Source organism: Triticum urartu, chromosome 2, assembly GCF_003073215.2.
Source record: "Triticum urartu cultivar G1812 chromosome 2, Tu2.1, whole genome shotgun sequence".
In the NCBI taxonomy this organism is placed as follows: Eukaryota; Viridiplantae; Streptophyta; class Magnoliopsida; order Poales; family Poaceae; genus Triticum; species Triticum urartu.
The window spans coordinates 709,280,815-709,300,738 of record NC_053023.1 but is presented as its reverse complement, the minus strand read 5'-3'; the positions used below and the strand labels follow the sequence as shown (position 1 = coordinate 709,300,738).

General features: G+C 44.2%; 1 protein-coding gene across 1 annotated transcript; it reads left to right on the top strand.

Annotated features, from left to right (window-relative positions):
- The first annotated feature begins 1,104 nt into the window (after positions 1 to 1,104).
- Positions 1,105 to 3,608, top strand: LOC125539969 (growth-regulating factor 11-like). The gene is made up of 3 exons (XM_048703523.1): positions 1,105 to 1,496; positions 2,318 to 2,542; positions 2,844 to 3,608. Exons 1-3 carry the CDS (start codon positions 1,241 to 1,243, stop codon positions 3,158 to 3,160), a joined length of 798 nt encoding a protein of 265 aa, XP_048559480.1. The 5' UTR covers positions 1,105 to 1,240; the 3' UTR covers positions 3,161 to 3,608.
- Positions 3,609 to 19,924: the final 16,316 nt, after the last annotated feature.

Here is a 19,924-nt window from a genome sequence, read left to right as displayed (position 1 = left end):
TTAGTTGTGTCCCACTCGACTGATTTGCCCCTAATTTTGAAAAACATATGGTCTTGCCCAAGTGCTTTTGGTCCCCTTGTGTTTTTGCCCTTCTGTCCCAATTCCGTCTAGTCAAAGGCGTTTGACTGTTAGGGGGACTTTTTCCTGGACCTTTTTGCCCTCGCAGCTTAGTGCTTCCCCAGCCAACCATCACCACATCGGCTTGTCATGGCCCAGATCCGGCCCTCCCGGCCCGGTTCCTTCCTCTCTCCCATGGGTTCTCTCTCTCCCATAACTCCTCTCTCTCCCTCGGATGTGCAGAGCGCCGCCGCCACCCTTGGAGTTCGCCTCCGTCGCTGGATCTTCTACCCCGCCTCGGCCACATCCACATCCCCGCAGTGCCTCGCTGGTCCGGTCGCCGGAGCACCCGCACCTTTGCCTCTCTGCCTCGCAGCCACACCGGGAGCCCTGCATCGTGCGATGCCGTCAAGGTCGTCGTCCAGCTAGGTGGCCGGAGTGCCCGCGCCTCCTGCAGCCAAATCGGTCGGAGCCACCAAGACAAAGCAGATCGAGGGATCGACGGCGGCACTGATCCTGGGGCATGGGGGCGGCAACGTGATGCAGGGGAGGCCTGGATTGGTGCGAGGCATGGGGACGCGACAAAGACGGCGGATCCGGCGTGGGAGGCATCGGCTGGACTGGATCCGGCCGGATGGAGGTCGGGGAGGGACTGGTGGTCAGCGGTGGGGCATAGGGCGCCATGGCCAGGATGGAGGTCGGGGATGAGCCGGGTAGGAAGAAGATAGGAAGAGGGAAGGCTTTTTTATTTTGTATTTAATTGGGTCCCACATGTAAGTGTAACTTGTTTTTTCTTTGATTTTTCACTGAACTTGTAAGGAGGGGTAAAATGGTCCAGAAAAATGTTTCTCTAACAGTCAAACGTCTTTGACTGGACGGAATTGGGACGGAAGGACAAAAACACAAGGGGACCAAACACACTTGGGCAGGACCATGAGTTTTTCAAATTTAAGGGCAAATCAGTCAAGTGGGACACAACTAAAGGCACAATTTCAATTATCCCAGTTTTTTTTGTCCCCGATAACACACATACCACCACCACCCCCCCACCCCCCACCCCCAATCTTTTGTCACGTCCTTCTCCTTCCCCCTCAAAGCGAGAGCTCCGTATCGCCGGCCTCCCCCCCGATCCAATCCCAAAGATACCTTTTGCCCTCTTCTCTTGCGCGGCCCTTTCGCTACCATGGCGGCGGAAGGGGAGGACAAGAAGGATGCTAATTCCGTTGGAGGCGGCGGCGGCGGCGGCGAGAACACCCTGGAGGCGGCGGAGGAGGCGATTCTGCAGGCGGTAGGGCAAGAACCCGGTCAAGAATTGGAGGGCGAGGTGGAGGAGAGCGCAGATCGAGAGGGGAACGGCGACGACGCTGGGAAGGAAGATAGTGGGTGTAAAGATCTGGTCCTGGTAGAGGACCCTGTCCTGGTCGAGGATCCAGAGGAAGGTACCTGTACTTCTCTGGCGGTCGCATGCAAGAACTTGTTCCGTCCATCGTTAATCACGCAAGAAACTTTTCTGTGCTGTTATTTGGCTCTATTAGCTGACTGTTGGTAGTGTTCAACTGTAAGATGCAATAATACAATAGAAGTTCTATGGTGTTTTTGCGTAGGAATAGTTGCAGAAGAAACAGTATAGCTGGTTTCGGATGGTGCTAATTTTTAATTTAACAATTAACTATACAAAGGATGCTTTGTTGTACAAGGACAAATAGTGCCTCTTCAGTTTTCCACGCTGTATATATATAATACGTTGTTCATTTAACTACGCACATAGGGGTGCCTTTCTTTTTTGCTAGTTATTTTGGGATTTAGTTTTTTTTGTTTCTTTATGGCTGTTTGAAGAGAATTATTTAGTTGCTAAGAAGAAAGAAATGACATAAAGCTTGAGGGGTTTCTTGTTTGTCAGATATTTTTATTTTCCAGTTTATTGTCAGGCATGTTTTTTTTTTTTTTCTTCCTGTCGTTCTTAACTCCTTTGCATTGTACATTGACTTACAATTTAGCAAGAAACTGTATGTTTTCAGGATTCCCCTACAAATCTGACGTCGGGTTCTTTAAGCATGGAAAATCTGATTTATTCATTGTTATGCTAGCTTTTCTTAATACTGACGATGCACAAAACATTAGATTTTGGGTTTACCATTGCTTCGCTGTCATTGTTGTCTTTATGTACAAGGCCGAGCTATGTAAGTGTCGAGTAGATTTCTGTACTGCACATAATACTTACTTGAGCCCATTAATTTGTTTGTATTTGTTTGGTTGACAGCGGTAGCAACTGCAGCACTTCAGGAAGAAATGAGAGCGCTTTTCGCGTCTGTCCCTGAAGGTGCTGGGGCATCATTTACTGCGATGCAGCTGCAGGAGCTAGAGCAGCAGTCTCGGGTATACCAGTATATGGCTGCCCGCGTGCCTGTGCCTACCCATCTCGTCTTCCCCATCTGGAAGAGTGTTACCGGTGCATCCTCTGAAGGCGCACAGAATTACCCTACATGTATGCCCTTGTAATCTGTGTCATCGTTGATATGTTCCTTGATGTCAGAATTTATTGAATATTTGGTAGATATCAGAAAATATTCATATTAGTTGATTGCGGTATCTAGGGCAGTGCAGTAAGGTCCTTGGATGTCATACCTAGTTGGTTTTATAGCAAATAAAAGCTCCAACGACATGCAATAGCTGTTGAAATGATGGGAATGATCAAGAACCCCCTGAAAAGTTGGACATTTCTTATTCATTTATTTTTCAGAGCTATTTGAGGCTTTCTAACTGATTTGTATTGCTGGACTGGGCAGTGATGGGATTGGCAACACTCTGCTTGGACTTCGGGAAGAGCCCAGAACCAGAACCAGGAAGGTGCCGGCGAACAGATGGAAAAAAGTGGCGATGCTGGAGAAAAACAATCCCAAACGAGAAATATTGTGAACGCCATATGCATCGTGGTCGCAAGCGTCCTGTACAGGTTATTGTTGAGGATGACGAGCCTGATTCCGCATCAGGGTCAAAATCGTCATCTGGCAAAGTCACTGAAGGAGGCAAGAAGACTGACGACAAGAGTTCAAGTAGCAAGAAGCTTGCAGTGGCAGCACCAGCTGCTGTGGAGTTTACATGATTGATGATGCAGCATTTGGAAGGTGCAAGAAGAGCGTAACCGCCATGGCAATTAGAGTTCCGTTATTGTAATCCTCAAAAGACTTTAGTGTTGTCTAGCTATAACCTCATTAAGCAAGCAAAATGTCTTGTCGGAAGAAGCCACAAAAACCCCTGTTTAGCTGTCACTGAATCTTTCAGTTTAGGTGTATAGTTTGAATTAGCTTGGTCGTGCTTTCGGCCTTTGGGCAGGTGATGCGGCATAATTGGATAAGTCTTCCCTCACTGATAAGTCGCATTGTGACTCAAGAAACTGGTGGATGAATCTGCAGAGAGTAGATACTATTTGTTGTGTGCTTTTATTGGCCTTCACAATTGTGTTGTTTGTCAGTTGCATAACAATTGGAAGATCCATACAATTTTAGACCCTATGGAGATTCAGTTATGAGAATACATATCTTTAGTTTCAACATGCTATTTGTTAATGTAAGTTCTAACAACCTGAGGTGCTCTGATATGATTTGAATGCATGTGTGATGTAATGATGTGCTAATGGATACTGCTAAGGATGTTTTGATGCTTCCACTGATTGGTATTTGGTCTATCATTGGATAATGTCTGGGTACTAATCAAATGGCGGTGGAGCCATTTGAATTTCAGTTTGCATGGTTGAATTCCTCGGAGGCTTTCTTATACTTAATAATCAAATGATATGATATCACTCTTTTTCTTAGATTGATCGCTAGAGTTAATGGAATCATCAGGATCTATTTTTATGCCCGGTACTAGTTGATTCCCAGGTAATGAAGCCTGATTTGATTTCCAAATGGCCGCGTGGGGCAAGACATGTGGTTGCATTGAAAGATTTCATTTTTATTCCAGAACCTTAGGCTCAATCTGTTAAGTACTCCCTCCGTCCCAAAAAACATGTCGTGATGTCATTTTTTCAGTTTAGTCCTTGTCGTTTTCTCGACCAAACTCGCGGTCCTCGTCCTTCCTCAGCCTTCTCCGACGCCGGCCGATTTGGTCGCCCCGCCCCCGCCGCCCCACGCCGCCTCCGCCTTGCTTCCCTCCCGCCTCCCCACACCGGCGCCTTGTTCCCCTCCCCTCCGACCGCCGCCTCGTTCCCCTACGCCCGCCGCCTTGTTCCCCTACGCCCGCCGCCCGCGAAGGTTCAATTTTGGAGACCACCGTCTGCAATCCTCGCTCTCCTTCCGCCTGCGCTTGTCGTGAATCACCTCCTCACTGTCGACCATGAAGCTCGCCCCTTCATGGACGCCGTTGACCCGAGCACTGGGAAGCACGGGTGCCCCTTCTCCAATCCGCAGACGGTGCCTTCCACCAGCGGCGCTCCGTCCGACGGAGCCGTCCTTCCCCGAGGGTGGCGAGACGGAGCTGGCACTGCCCTTCGTCGACCCCCTCCTCGCCGTATGGCTGCCTCGCCGCCCAGCAGCCACCACCACTGTCCACCTGGCCGTCAACCTCATCCACTACTACAGAGCGAAGGTGAGGATGCTTGCCTGAATCCCCAAAATGTCAAAAATGAAAATTTTAGTACTGTACTCACATGTGAATCACTCCATTTTGGGCAATTTTTGTGGAATTTTGAAACATGTGTGTGTGGTGTAGGAAAAAGCTTAGACTTGCTCTTAGTGGATCAGAACATGCTGTTAGGAAGTCTAAGTTTACTCAAGGCCTTGTTGTTAATGCATCTTTAACTGAATTTACTCAAGGCCTTTTTAACTGAATTTCCCTTACTGCAAGTGCTCTTCAAGTCCCATTTGCTCCTTCGTAAACCCAAGGATTGCAACATAAAGATACTCCTACTTCTTCCTACTTCTTCCTTCTCCTCAGTTCTGAAAGTTCAGCTATCCTATCTACAATACCTAGCTACTGTCAGAACAGAACACTATATATCTATGGCTTCATTTTAGAAATTTAATTAGTGCATTTCTAAAATGGTAAACATTATGTTAGCACAAATATTCAGTTTTAATCCAAATTATTCAAATTAATCCAAATATTTTAAATTAATTCAAATAACTAAATTAATCCAAATCAATTCAAATTCCAAATAACCCAAATTCCAATATATTCCAACAAGGAGTTTATACAAGGATTAGACAAGGCATACACAAGGGCATGACATAAGGTCCTCTTTGTCCCCTCTTGACACAAGATTACACATGACATAAGGGAATCTTTGTCCCCTCTTGACACAAGATTACACAAGACATACACAAAGGAGCACCTGACTACATGACATAAGGGCCTCTTTGTCCCCTCTTGACTACATTCTTTTACTTTCTTTGGCCACTTCTTCCCTTCCCTTCCCTTTACTTTTCTTTCTTTTACCTTCTCTAGCTAATTCTTTCCTTTCATTTTCTTTTCCTATTGCAATTTCCATTTCTTCTATAACGGCCCTAGTATCAACAGCTACCCGGCTGTCGCAATATACACTGGTTATTTCCATTCCAGCATTCTGAACGCGATCCTTGTGCAAGTGGGGCAACTTATATTGATTTCCTCCTTTGTCTTTCATAACTTCAAACATAACTGCTTCTAATGTGATAAAGCTTTTGTGTAACTTGTCGGGATCGTAGTTCTCGAATTCCTCTTCCACACCCTGTACCAGTTCCTGGATGTTTGTAGGTGACCTACAGTCGGTTAGAGACTGGAGAGAGTTATGGAAGCAGATGTCCAAACAATTTAACTCAGGGCTATTTGGGGGCTATTGTAGCAATCGGATGTCAAGATCAGTTTGTTCCACAGCTTCTCGAAAAGCTACATCATTGGGAAGGACATGAGGCTTTGCATTATCCTGTTGGATGAATATTGTTGCTCCCTCATCATCGTCAGGCCACTTATCCTGAATTGTTGGGATAACCTTATTGATTAGATAATCTCTGCACACGGGCCTGGTTACTTTCACTGATGTCAACACTTTTGTCCCCTTTGTTCTGTTCTGACTTGTCCGCTTCGCCTCAGTCTCTTCGACGAATGCCCAAATGCTGATCTTCCCATCGAATGTTAGCTCCCCCTCATTGTTATATCGAGGCCTGGCAATAGCTGTTAGGAACATTACCTTCCCAATGATGTGAGTGTTTGACATGGTGCGCTTTGGTTCAGGTTCTCCTGGAAGTACATAGTAACTATTCTTCACCCTCGTCATGTCAAACCACTTCTCATTGATGTGAACCATATTCGTCATTGGTTTGAACATAGCCCGAGAAGTTGAGGTCGAATTGTCATCGACCATGGACATACAAAATTTCAATCTCACAAGCTTGTTCTCTAGCTTGAGGTGAGGCTTCACGGTGCTTGTGATGCGGTTGAGCTCATTCAACTGGAACCTCTTATGTAGGGTCGATCGGGCCACACCTAGCGACCGTGCCAGAGATCGAATTGTTCTTCTTTTATTCAGTGGGATTGTTGAGGCCCTCTCTAGATTTAGCTCCTTTCTCTTTCGGCCAGATCTTCCCGGCTTATTGCTTGAGACATCTACTTCTTTGCCATCGGCAATTTGCCTTTTGGCATCTTCCCAGATTCTTTCAACAGATCGTACACTTATGTCCAACAGGTTTGAGACTAGCAGCTTGTCGTCTGGTTGAACAGACCCATCTCTGAGCTCGATTACCAGCAAGGCGAAGTAAACACCATGCCTCTCCTTATCTAATAATTCTCTTCTCTTCTCTTGAAGTATCCAATTCATAACTTCATCCTCTTCCTCTTGAGCTTCATCCTCTTTCCCTTCATCTTCTTGAGGCATCCAATTCATATCTTCATCGTCTTCCTCTTGAGGCATCAAGTTCAAATCCATAGCTACATTCTCTGCCACTTGAGGTTCCTCCTCTTGAGGCATCAAATTCAAATTAATACCTTCATCGTCTTCCTCTTGAGGCATCAAGTTCAAATCAATGGTTTCATGTTCTTCCTCTTGAGGCATCAAGTTCAAATCCATATTTATGTGTTCTTACCATCAATGACAAAAGATGAGTACACCATGGTACCATAACAAGAATATACACACACAAAATGAGTATGCAAGTCAAACAAGAAATAGGTGCCATGGCACCATTTCTAGTTTGGTTGCCATGGTACCCAACAAGAAATGGTGCCATGGGACCATTTCTACAAATGGCTACCATGGCACCATTTATAGAAAGGCTGCCATGGCAGCCAAACACTTTGCTCTAACCATAAGCCATTTTCTCTAGTTAGAGTAGTTCACATAATTTTACTCTAGTTAGAGTAGTTTTGCTGAATTTTACTTGCTCATAGTACCATGCCTATGGTAGAAAAGTGTCAAGAAAAATATACTCCTGTCAATAGAATCAAAACTGATTTATTACCTTTGCATATAAACTACTCCTAGTGAAACTACAACACATTCCAATCAATTTATGTTTGCTTATTTTTGTTTTTTCTCTCTACAGGAAATACTTTGGCATGGTACAGTTTGACCAACCACATGACTAAATGAGTTAACCTACTCCCTTTAGTCTGCATCAAGGTACAGATCTTTTAACTGAATTTTAACAGTCTGGTGATGTTTTCACTGACATCATTTGGGTTCCATCGGCAAGTGGGGATATACTATATGTTGTTACTCAGAAAATCGAATTTTGTGGAGATTGACCATCCTATATGGAAAACAGCTTGACTAGTTACAAGCCCTTGTGCGGGTGTCCATGTTCTGCCAAAAGTCTCCAACTCCTCTTGATTTCCTCCTAGATTTTGATTTCTGAAGTCAAACTAAAGCAACAATCTGTCTGCAACCAACCAACAAGCAAAAAAAAGAGAGATGACTCTGTTTTAACACTGTTGAAGTTTTAAGGCTGATCTTAGGAAGAATGTCTTAAGTTAAAAGATCTGTACCTACAGTTTAACTGAATCTCTCTAACCCACTACAGTACAGAATTACCTCACCGTAGCATGTGCTGATGGATGTTGGGTGATGCTACTGATTCAGTTAACAGTAAATCAATTTGACAAATTTCCAGGTAGCAATTTTACTATGATGGAATACCTTCTCTGATGATATTGTCTTTGAATTTTTAGGTAGCAATTCTTCAGATTGCAATTAGCAGTAGCAACAACAACACGGGTAGAGGATCAGCAGCATCAACACGGGCAGAGGAGCAGCAACAGTAGCACGGTCAGTTGGATCAGCAACACGGTCACGGGCAGAGGAGCAGCAGCATCAACACGGGCAGAGCAGCAGCAGCAGCAGCTCCACCGGCGACAAGGGAGAAGCAGAGGAGAAATAGTCGTGCAGGCACGCGGGTAGAGGAGAAGTAGTAGCACAACGGTGCATGGGAGCTTGAAGAGGACTCGCGGGAGATAGAGGAGGACGCGTGTGAGCTCCTATCCACCGGATCGTGGAGGCTGGTTCCGGCGATGCCCGTAGGGGATCACGGCGGGAGGGATCGTGGTGGCGCATGGGAGGCAGCTCAAGGTGGACTCGCGGGAGCTCGAGGAGGACTCGCGGGTAGCTCGAGGACGATGAGAGGGAGCTCCTGCTCCACCGGATCGTGGTGGGAAATTCCAGCGACGCCCACAAGTAGTCGTGGCGGGAGGGGATCGCGGCGGCGGCAGGTCAGGGCGGCGGTGGCGGAGCAGGTACTTGGCGACAGCAGCGACGTTGAAGGTACGTGGCGATGGAGGCACGACGACGGCGAAGCACTTCCTGATGGGTGACAAATCGCGCAGCTTGGCGGCGACAGCCCCTGGCGACGCACGGGCGACGACCGAGGAAGAAGACAGGGTGGAGGGACTTGTTTGTGACGGTTTTGAAACTATGAGGGCTTTTTTGCAAAATTAGCAACAAACTACATGCACGACATGTTTTTCGGGACGGAGGGAGTAAAAACAAAAGAGTTGCTTGTTAATTACGAAAAACCTGGTGAGAACTGTTACAAACATGTTGATTAGGCACATTTCAGTTGGCTCGATCTCAGGCTGTAAAATAGTAATGGGACATCAAGACTCTCCCAACACAACAAGCAACAATAGCATGAGGCACATGATAAACATGCCAATAGCAACAAGTATCTTCACCAAGCATGCAAATACACATAGGAGTAGTAAAATGGTGAATCATGGGTAAGTGCAAGCAAGGGTCACAATTGCATGGCAAAGACATAGAAATAGGCATAACATGCAAAGTGAACATGGTACGATGGGTATAAATGAACAAGTAGTATATAACCCATAGCCGTGTGAGAACCAAGTAGAAGAGATGCGCGTAGTCCTTGCGCAAAAGGAACGGTGATAAGGATAGTCCATGGGATCCCAAATCATCGTTGCTCTCAAGAGCTCGTTTCATCAACTCTTGGTACCGAGAGGTTGACGGGTATACGCGAGTACCTACACAAATCAAAGACAAAGGGAAAATTGTGTGTGCGTGGTATATGTACACATCATCCATCATGATGCACACGTGCAAATGTTGATTAGCACAAAATAGCCAATGCTCAAATAAGTGAGATGCATGATATAGAAACATGTCATCCATCATGATTGGTTTGTTGTTATGTATAGCATAATGGAGACTCAAATTATGTAATGCATCACAAGAAATATCTAGAGCATTGTTGTGCATGGAATGCATACGGTGCAAGCAAGAGAATCATGTAAAGTATGGAATGCATCAAAATCTCCTAATATATATGAGAAAACTATGTGGGTCTCCTCATGAGAATTAATGGAAACATCACATGGAGAATATTGACAACATCCAAAACAATGCATATTTGGTTCTATGTGATCATGGCATGGCATAGTAGATGAATCATGCAAATCATGTAAATGAAGCATGACGATATCATCACATGAAAAACAAAAGCAATGACCATCATCTCGTCATCTATGCCATAAGTGCAAATGAGATTTATGTTAATGGGGCATGCATAGCTACTATGTTGAGATTGAAATGATGCAATATGGGAGATCTCACTCATAGCATATGACAAGTTCAAAGGATTTTCAAACATGATGTGACCAATAGAATTTTCACATGATATCCTATGGAGCATAGCATCACAACTAGGCAAATCAACATGATCATCATCATATTCATCATAAATTGGTAAGTCATGACATGAAGAATTCGCACTAGCATGAAGCATGGGAATAGGTGGATCAACATCATGCAAGCAATCATTGGTGAGCTAGTCCACTAGTGGGACAAGAGAAGCACCATCACCTATATTACCTTTAGAGCATCGCTCATGTGTTGTAGGTGAGGTGTGGAAGACCTAGGCGTGATCATCTTCATCTCGATGGAACCATGTGGGGGGTGCATCATCGTCCACCATGACCATTGTCGTCTCCATTGGAGGTATGGACTCGCCGAGGATAGACATGTCGTCATGTAGGAGACCTAGCACCAAATAAGAAAACACACTAGGAGTAGAGGTTATGCTGTTAGAAATCATAGTGGCCTCACATGCCGTGTCAACTACCTCACTCACTAAGTGTTGTGGCTCACTCACTCCGTCTTGGATGCTCTCACTCGTGTGGTTGGTGGAGTCACTCAAATGGCTCTCAACCTCACATAGGGTGTGTGGCATGCTCTCATGTGTTGGGCTAGTGATGGTCGCACTCATCCTCTCATAGGAAATGCACTCAATGTCACATATGATGGAGTCACTCATCTCACTCATGGGGTGGTGGCTCTCCTTACATGGCAATTGTGTCATCTCATGATATGTGGGTGTTGGAGAGATGTAGGTGCAAATGTCTCCATGGTCAATCATGTCGTAGTCGTGGCTATGGATGAAGGCCGAAGATGGCACATCATCACTCTCCTCGAAGACCAAATATAAGGTCTCATGTGCGGTCTCGTAGCTTGACAAAGAGCATGAGTCCAATATGTGCGCCGTCTTCATGTTGTTGAAGAGGTTCATGCTCATCGCCGTGGTTGAAGGGGATGGCCCTTACTTGATCTTCTTGTCACCGACTTGTTGTTGGAGGCCCATATGATGTGGCACCTCATAGCTCGTCCCCATGACCGAAAGGAATGTCCCATGCTCGGCCATCTTCCTTGGGGGGCTTCCGAAGATGGAAGTGTCGCCCTCGCTCGTAGGTGGTCGCCTTGTACTTGATGATGTCGATGCAGGCGAATTCACAAGAAGTAGGCGAAGATGCCGCACGTCCAAAGGTGAAGATGCCTTGATAGCACCTAGCGAAGATGCCGAAGTGGTTGTTGTAGAGTAGCTCTGTCTTGGTGGTGCTCGTCTCGCGGTCTTCTCTTATGCTCATGAAGGTTGGCCTTGACGTGAAGTAGGGCTTGTTGGGACTTGTGCATTTGCGCTTGGTGAGCATCGTCATGATGATGTTGGCGTTGTCGCACTTGAGCTCGTAGTAGATGTCGTTCGTCGTTGTCATGCACATGTTGCTTGGAGGTGACTTGCTGTTCATGACGGTCTGGATCACGAACATGATGGTGGTCGCCATGGAGATGTGGACGTGAACGACTTGCGCTTGCATCATTTTTGCACTACGAAGACTTGTGACTTGAACGTCGCCGCCTTGAGGATGATGAAGGGGAAGAACGGTTGATCAACAATGTCCGAATCTCCTCCATCCTTGCATCTTGCTCCTCCTTTTGTGCGGAAAGTGATAGAGGCGAAGGTGTCCCGATGTTTCGGTGAGATGGTGGCTATCGTTTCTGTGGGAGTCGGCCTTGACAATCCGACTACGAATGTGCGAGACGTTGCGCCTTAGCAATCGCTAAACCAACTTCCAAGGGGTTATTGACCATGCCGGAGCACGATCAACCTGACCACGAGGGTTTGTTTCCTGCGAGCAAACGAAGAACAAGCAAGAAACTAAGATTGCAATCTGGATATCGCGAATATAAGATGACAGATTTATTGATCAAGGTGGGGTTCTGTGACGTCTTGGTCTGGTCGTTGGACACAAACAAAGTACGCGAAGTTGCAGCTATGGCGAACTTTTAATCTAAACAAAACCCAAAGTCTAAACGACGCCCTAAGGGTTGTATATATGGAGGAAGAGGGGTGGGGGGATTTCATGGCCCTTGGAGGAGGGGTCCGAAACCAACCCTAACTCTTGTTTCCCCACATATACGGACTCTAAAAACAGCCTATACTTAAGTATTTAGAAAATACATGGGCCTGGCCCAATAATAAGGTGGCGCAGCACCTAAAATAGCCTCTGAACGAAATTTATGAAGTGGCATCTTGTATATTTCGTCCAAGGCTTCATGCACTCCTTATGATGGCTTCAAAGTCCTGAAATCATCTCCATGCTTGAACTTGTTCCAAGGTTCATCTTTCTTGTCCAAGCTAGGCCCTTCATTTGTAAGCAAAACAAATGTATCCAATTTAGGCAGCATCATATTCTCATGAACATTAGAATCGTTACCAAGAAACAAAAGTACCTGATAATTCAATTGGCGTGCGCGAGATCTAGTAATTGGTCTAGTATGTATAGCAGCAGGGGCTGTGGGTGTAACAATGGTATTGATGTCCTCATCATCCTCCCCTTCTTAAAATGAAGTCGTCCTCGACGAAAGTTCATCGTCCTCACCCAAATAAGGCTTCAAATCTGCAGTGTTAAAAGTGGGACTAACCCCAAAATCTACATGCAGCTCAAGTTTATAAGCATTATCATTTATTTTCTCTAACACCTTAAAAGGACCATCAGCACGTGGCATTAGCTTTGATTTGCGCAAATTAGGAAATCTATCCATACGCAAATGTAACCAAACAAGATCTCTAGGTGCAAACACAACATTTTTTCTACCCTCATCTCCAACAAGTTTATATTTAGCATTCATACGCTCAATGTTTTCCTTAGTTAACTTATGCATTTTTAAAATCAATTCAGCACGTTTGTTAGCATCAAAATTAACCTTCTCCGAAGATGGAAGAGGCAACAAATCAATAGGTGCACGAGGTAGGAAACCATACACAATTTCAAAAGGGCACATCTTAGTAGTAGAATGCAATGAACGATTATAAGCAAAATCAATATGAGGCGAGCATTCTTCCCACATTTTCTTGTTATTCTTCAAAACAGCCCTAAGCATAGTAGACAATGTTCTATTAACTACTTCAGTTTGTCCATCAGTTTGGGGGTGACAAGTAGTACTAAAAAGCAGCTTAGTCCCCAACTTAGCCCATAAACATCTCCAAAAATGGCTAAGAAATTTAGTATCACGATCTGAAACAATAGTATTTGGCACACCATGCAAGCGAATAATTTCACGAAAGAACAAATCAGCAACATTAACAGCATCATCGCTTTTATGACATGGTATAAAGTGTGCCATTTTCGAGAACCTATCCACGACAACAAATATGCTATCCCTCCCTTTCTTTGTTCGAGGTAAACCTAAAACAAGGTCCATAGATATATCCTCCCAAGGAACACTAGGTACAAGCAAAGGCATATATAAACCATGAGTATTGAGTCGTGACTTAGCTTTTTGACATGTAGTGCAGCGAGCAACAAAACGCTCAACATCCCGTCTCATCTTTGGCCGAAAGAAATGTGTAGAAAGTATATCCTCCGTCTTCTTGACACCAAAGTGTCCCATTAATCCTCCTCCATGCGCCTCCTGCAACAACAAAAGACAAACGGAGCTAGCTGGAATGCATAGCTTGTTAGCACGAAACACAAATCCATCGTTAAGAACGAAATTGTTCCAAGTTCTCCCTTCCTTACAATTCTGCAATACATCTTTAAATTCAGCATCATGCACATATTGATCTTTGATGGTCTCCAATCCAAATATTTTAAAGTCAAGTTGTGAAAGCATAGTATAACGACGAGACAATGCATCAGCAATAACATTTTCTTTACCCTTCTTGTGTTTAATGACATAAGGGAAAGTCTCAATGAATTAAACCCATTTAGCATGTCCACGGTTTAGTTTTTCTTGACTTTTAATGTGTTTCAAAGATTCATGATCAGAATGTATAACAAATTCCTTTGGCCATAAATAATGTTGCCATGTTTCTAAGGTCCGAACAAGAGCATATAATTCTTTATCATAAGTAGAATAGTTCAGACTAGGCCCACTCAATTTTTCAGAAAAGTATGCATCAGGTTTGCCATCTTATAATAACACACCTCCTAATCCAATTCCACTAGCATCACATTCAAGCTCAAAAGTCTTATTAAAATCAGGAAGTTGGAGTAAAGGAGCATGTGTCAACTTATCTTTCAATACCGTGAAGGCTTCTTCTTGTACGGTACCCCAAACAAAAGGCACATCCTTCTTTGTAAGCTCATTGAGAGGTGCAACAATGGTGCTGAAATCTCTCACAAAACGCCTATAGAAACCAGCGAGGCCAAGGAAACTCCTCACTTGTGTGACCGTTTTGTGCTGCGGCCAACTCTCAATAGCTTCAATCTTGGCTTTATCAACTTCAATTCCCTGTGGAGTAACAACATAGCCAAGAAAAGATACTCGGTCGGTGCAAAAGGTGCACTTTCCAAGGTTACCAAACAAACGTGCATCACGTAGAGCAATAAAAACAACACGTAAATGTTCCAGATGTTCCTCCAAAGATTTGCTATAAATCAATATGTCATCAAAGTAAACTACCATAAATCGTCCAATGAAAGCACGTAAAACTTCGTTCATTAACCTCATGAAAGTACTAGGTGCATTACTTAACCCAAAAGGCATGACTAACCACTCATATAATCCAAACTTAGTTTTAAATGTTGTTTTCCATTCATCTCCCAATTTCATACGAATTTAATGGTATCCACTACGCAAATCAACTTCGGAGAATATTGTAGAGCCACTCAATTCATCAAGCATATCATCTAGCCTAGGAATAGGATGACGATAACGAATAGTAATATTATTAATGCCTCTACAATCAACGCACATACGCGACGTACCATCCTTTTTCGGCACTAAAATGATAGGAACAACACAAGGACTAAGGGATTCGCATATATAACCTTTGTCGAGCAGTTCTTGTACTTGACGCATAATCTCCTTCGTCTCCTCTGGATTGGTACGGTATGGTGCACGGTTGGGTAATGATGCACCAGGAATTAAGTCAATTTGATGCTCAATCCCTCGAATAGGTGGTAATCCTGGTGGCACGTCTTGTGGAAAGACGTCAGCAAACTCCTATAAAATGTTAGTGACAGTAGGAGGCAAAGAGGAAGGCACGTCCTCGAATGAAAATAATGCCTCTTTGCACACAAAAGCATAGCAAATAGATTTGCTAAAATCTAAATTATCAATATCAGATTTGGTGGCAAGTAATCATGCACTTTTCAGTTTAATTTCAGAAGCAACACTAGATGGTTTATTATTAGGCTGCATTTGTTGCTCAAATTCTTTTGCCACAATCTGATTTTCACTTTTATTTTTCTCCTGTTTTGCTTTATTAGCTCTATTAATATCATCTTTCAAAATGGAATCAGGAGTCATAGGAAGCAAAGTAATATTTTTATCCTTATGAACAAGAGTATACTGATTGTTTCTACCATGGTGTACAGAATTTTTATCAAATTTCCATGGTCTACCAAGTAATAAGGAACATGCTTGCATAGGTACCACATCACAATCAACATAATCAGCATATGTAGAGATACTAAAATGCACACGAACAATACGTGTTACCTTAACCTTGCCACTGTTGTTGAACCATTGGATGTAGTAAGGATGTGGATGTGGTCTTGTGGTTAGAGATAGCTTCTCCACCATCTCCATGCTAGCCAAGTTATTGCAGCTCCCTCCATCTATGATGACGCGAACATAACGTTCCTTCACAACTCCCTTTGTATGGAACAGATTATGCCTCTGATTTTGCTCAGCTTGTGTAACCTGCACACTCAAAACACGTTGAGCAACTAAACATTCATACCTGTCAGCATCTTCAGCAGCCATGTATTGCGTCTCATGATAAAAATCCTCTCCACCATGTTCTTCATGTGTAATAAGAGCCAAACTCTCCTCATCATAGTCACTAGCGGACTCATACCCACCATCCTCAGTAGCAATCATCACACGCTGAGATTGGCATTCTCTCGCAAAATGTCCTCTTCCCTTACAACGACGACAAATAATATCACTTGTGTGCCGTGTTGATGCCATGGAAGAAGAAGAGCTTTGCGCAGGCCTGGCAGGTGTGCTCTTGGTAGATAGTGGTGGTTGTGCCTGCTTTCTTGAATCACGGCTAGAGGTGGCACCTGATGGAGGTGCTGGTGGAGTGGAAGTAGAGGATGCACGTGGTGTCCATGATGAAGATCGACCTGCAGAAAAGTTACTTCGCGCCAATGCCTGTCGATCCTGCACTTCACGTTCAGCTTTACAAGCAAGATGGAATAAACGAGTGATATTAGTATACTCCTTATACTCTAGAATGGTCCGAATCTCTCTATTTAATCCACCCATAAAACGTGCAAGCATAGCTTCATTCTCCTCAACAATACCACATCTAATCATGCCAGTTTATAATTCCTGATAATATTCTTCTACAGAATTTTTTCCTTGTCTTAAACGCTGCAATTTTTGAAGTAATTCACGTTGATAATATGGTGGAACCCAACGAGTACGCATAGCAGTTTTCAAAGCAGCCCAAGTAGCTGGAATAGGATATAATTCACGTTGATAATATGGTGGAACCCAACGAGTACGCATAGCAGTTTTCAAAGCAGCCCAAGTAGCTGGAATAGGATATAATGTACAATGTTCAGACCACCAAACACATGCAAAGCTAGTGAAAGCACAAACAGCAGCAGGAACACGTATCTCCTCAGGATATTGTAAACATGTAAATCATTGTTCAGTTTCTAACTCCAAGTAAGATATATATCAGGAACATATCTACCCTCAAATGGTGAAATATTCAATTTTAGTTTAGGAAGATGGTCATGTACCTCAGGTGGTGGTGCAGCCCTACCGTTGCGATGATATGCATGAGGACGACCTGGTGGTGGTGGTGCTGGTGGTTGCACGTAGTTCTGATTTTGGTCAACCTCATCCTCGTAATGGTCCTCCACCTCTGCAGTAGCAGCAGGAGCGGCAGAAGCATCAACGACGGCACCAGAATTTTGCCCAGGGCCAATGGGAACGCGTTGTGCTCGTCCCACTTGATTTGGAAAGCGACGTTGTTGTTGTTGTTGTTGTTGTTGTTGTTGAGGTGCGTTAGGGGCAGCCGGTGGTGGTGGTGGAAGACGCGCGAGCAATTCATTAAACTTGTTATCGAGCTTTGTTTCGAACGTCTTCTCCATGCCATCTATCTTCTCCATGGCCTCTTCAAATCTGTTTAGCACATCTTGCACCTGTTCACTCATCATTTGCTGAAATTTATCATGCAACTCCTTATTCGTCATGTTCTCCCAGTCAGTCTCGTCGGCTTGTGATCCTGCCATGGTTAGCAGCAATAGAAACACACAAGAATATGATCCTACAGACTACTAACAAGAGGTGGTGGTGGATGTCACATATCTGTCAAGCAAATCTCAAATTCTTACCAGTTCTTACCCAACAGCAGGCGGTGATCGGCAACCGTCGTAGTCAAAACTCTCAAAGCTTGGTTAGAGCGATTACCAGGGAGAGTCAAACGCACGACGTAGATGTATGTGGAGATGGAAAGGCTTATAATATGGTAGCAAAAAGGGCCAGCAATAATCAATTCAGAGATGCAAAGTTGAATAAACGTTCAACGACGGTACTGTGCTGGTCCTAGGCTAGACCGTGCTAGAGACGCGAGCCTAGAACACTAACAAAAATCACGGTGCTGCACGTAAACAAGGGAAAAGCACACTCTGAACTTTTTTTTCGCTCTTTTTTTTGGCGCTCCTCTTTTTTTTGCGCTCCTCTTTTTTTTTGCGAAAAATCATTATAATGGCGAGTGTCTCATAACTCTTCCCTCGTCAAACTGACAAGATGGGCATGAATTTTTTTTTGACTTTTTTCCCAAAATCAGGGCAGCGACGACAAAAAAGTGAGACAAAAAATCACTATGATGGCACGTGGCTCAAAAGACTCAGAAAAGCCTAAAAATAGGATAGGGAAAAAATATTTTTGCCTGTGAAAATTTTGGCCTAAAAACTGCCCGGGGGTCTCTGGACTTTTTTTTTCGAAACCTACTCAGGCAAGGAAACACGAATCGGAAATTAGACGGACCTCGAAAACAAACCTAATATGAAAGGAACTCGGATTGGTGGTGGATATATGATGGTAGGATATGGCAGCGGTGGTGGTATATGGATACGGATTCGTGGTGGTATATGGATATGGATTGGTGATGGTATATGGAGACGGATTGGTGGTGGTATATGGATACGGCAGCGGTGGTGGTATATGGATACGGATTCGTGGTGGTATATGGATATGGATTGGTGATGGTATATGGAGACGGATCGATGTCGGATAAGCGGTGGTGGTAGATGGCAGGGGCGATGATGATGGTGCGGCGGCGACGTGACAACTTATGACCAGAACTCGAAACTCTAAAAGACTAGACTCTAAGACCAGCAACTAGACACGATGATGCAACCGCAAATTCAACAAAGCAAAATACTAAAAAGACTATGCAAAGGCTCAGATTGGTTCGGATATGATGAACTAACCCTAATTTTTTGGCTTTTTTCATGGACTGTAGGTATGAAGAACAGACTCGATCTACACTACGAAAAACTGTAAAATCTCAACGAGCAATCTGAAAACTGATACCACTTGATAGAGGCGAAGGTGTCCCGATGTTTCGATGAGATGGTGGCTATCGTTTCTGTGGGAGTCGACCTTGACGATCCGACTACGAACGTGCGAGATGCCGCGCCTTAGCAATCGCTAGACCAACTTCCGAGGGGTTATTGACCACGCCGGAGCACGATCAACCTGACCACGAGGGTCTGTTTCCTGCGAGCAAACGGAGAACAAGCAAGAAACTGAGATTGCAATCTGGATATCGCGAATATAAGATGACAGATTTATTGATCAAGGTGGGGTTCTGTGACGTCTTGGTCTGGTCGTTGGACACAAACGAAGTACGGGAAGTTGCAGCTATGATGAACTTTTAATCTAAACAAAACCCAAAGTCTAAACGACGCCCTAAGGGTTGTATATATGGAGGAAGAGGGGGGATTTCGTGGCCCTTGGAGGAGGGGTCCGAAACCAACCCTAACTCTTGTTTCCCCACACATACGAACTCTAAAAACAGCCTATACTTAAGTATTTTGAAAATACATGGGCCTGGCCCAATAATAAGGTGACGCAGCACCTAAAATAGCCTCTGAACTAAATTTATGAAGTGGCATCTTGTATATTTCGTCCAAGGCTTCATGCACTGCTTATGGTGGCTTCAAAGTCCTGAAATCATCTCCATGCTTGAACTTGTTCCAAGGTTCATCTTTCTTGTCCAAGCTAGGCCCTTCATTTGTAAGCAAAACAAATGTATCCAATTTAGGCAGCATCATATTCTCATGAACATTAGAATCGTTACCAAGAGACAAAAGTACCTGATAATTCAATTGGCGTGCGCGAGCTCTAGTAATTGGTCCAATATGTATAGCGGCAGGGGCTGTGGGTGTAACAATGGTATTGATGTGCTCATCAGAAAGCTTGTTGTCGATGTAGTCCCTTTTCCTTGCTTCGAAGTGGCGAATGTCAATGGAGAGATTCTTGATGCGTATCTCAATCTTGATTGTATGCCTTGCATTTGTCATTGTAGATCGAAGATTGACGCTTTGGTGATGTAGTTGTTCACGCCGTCATTGTTGTCGAAGACCGGAGATGAAATGCCTTGCCTATCCATCACAATACTCGAGCAAATAT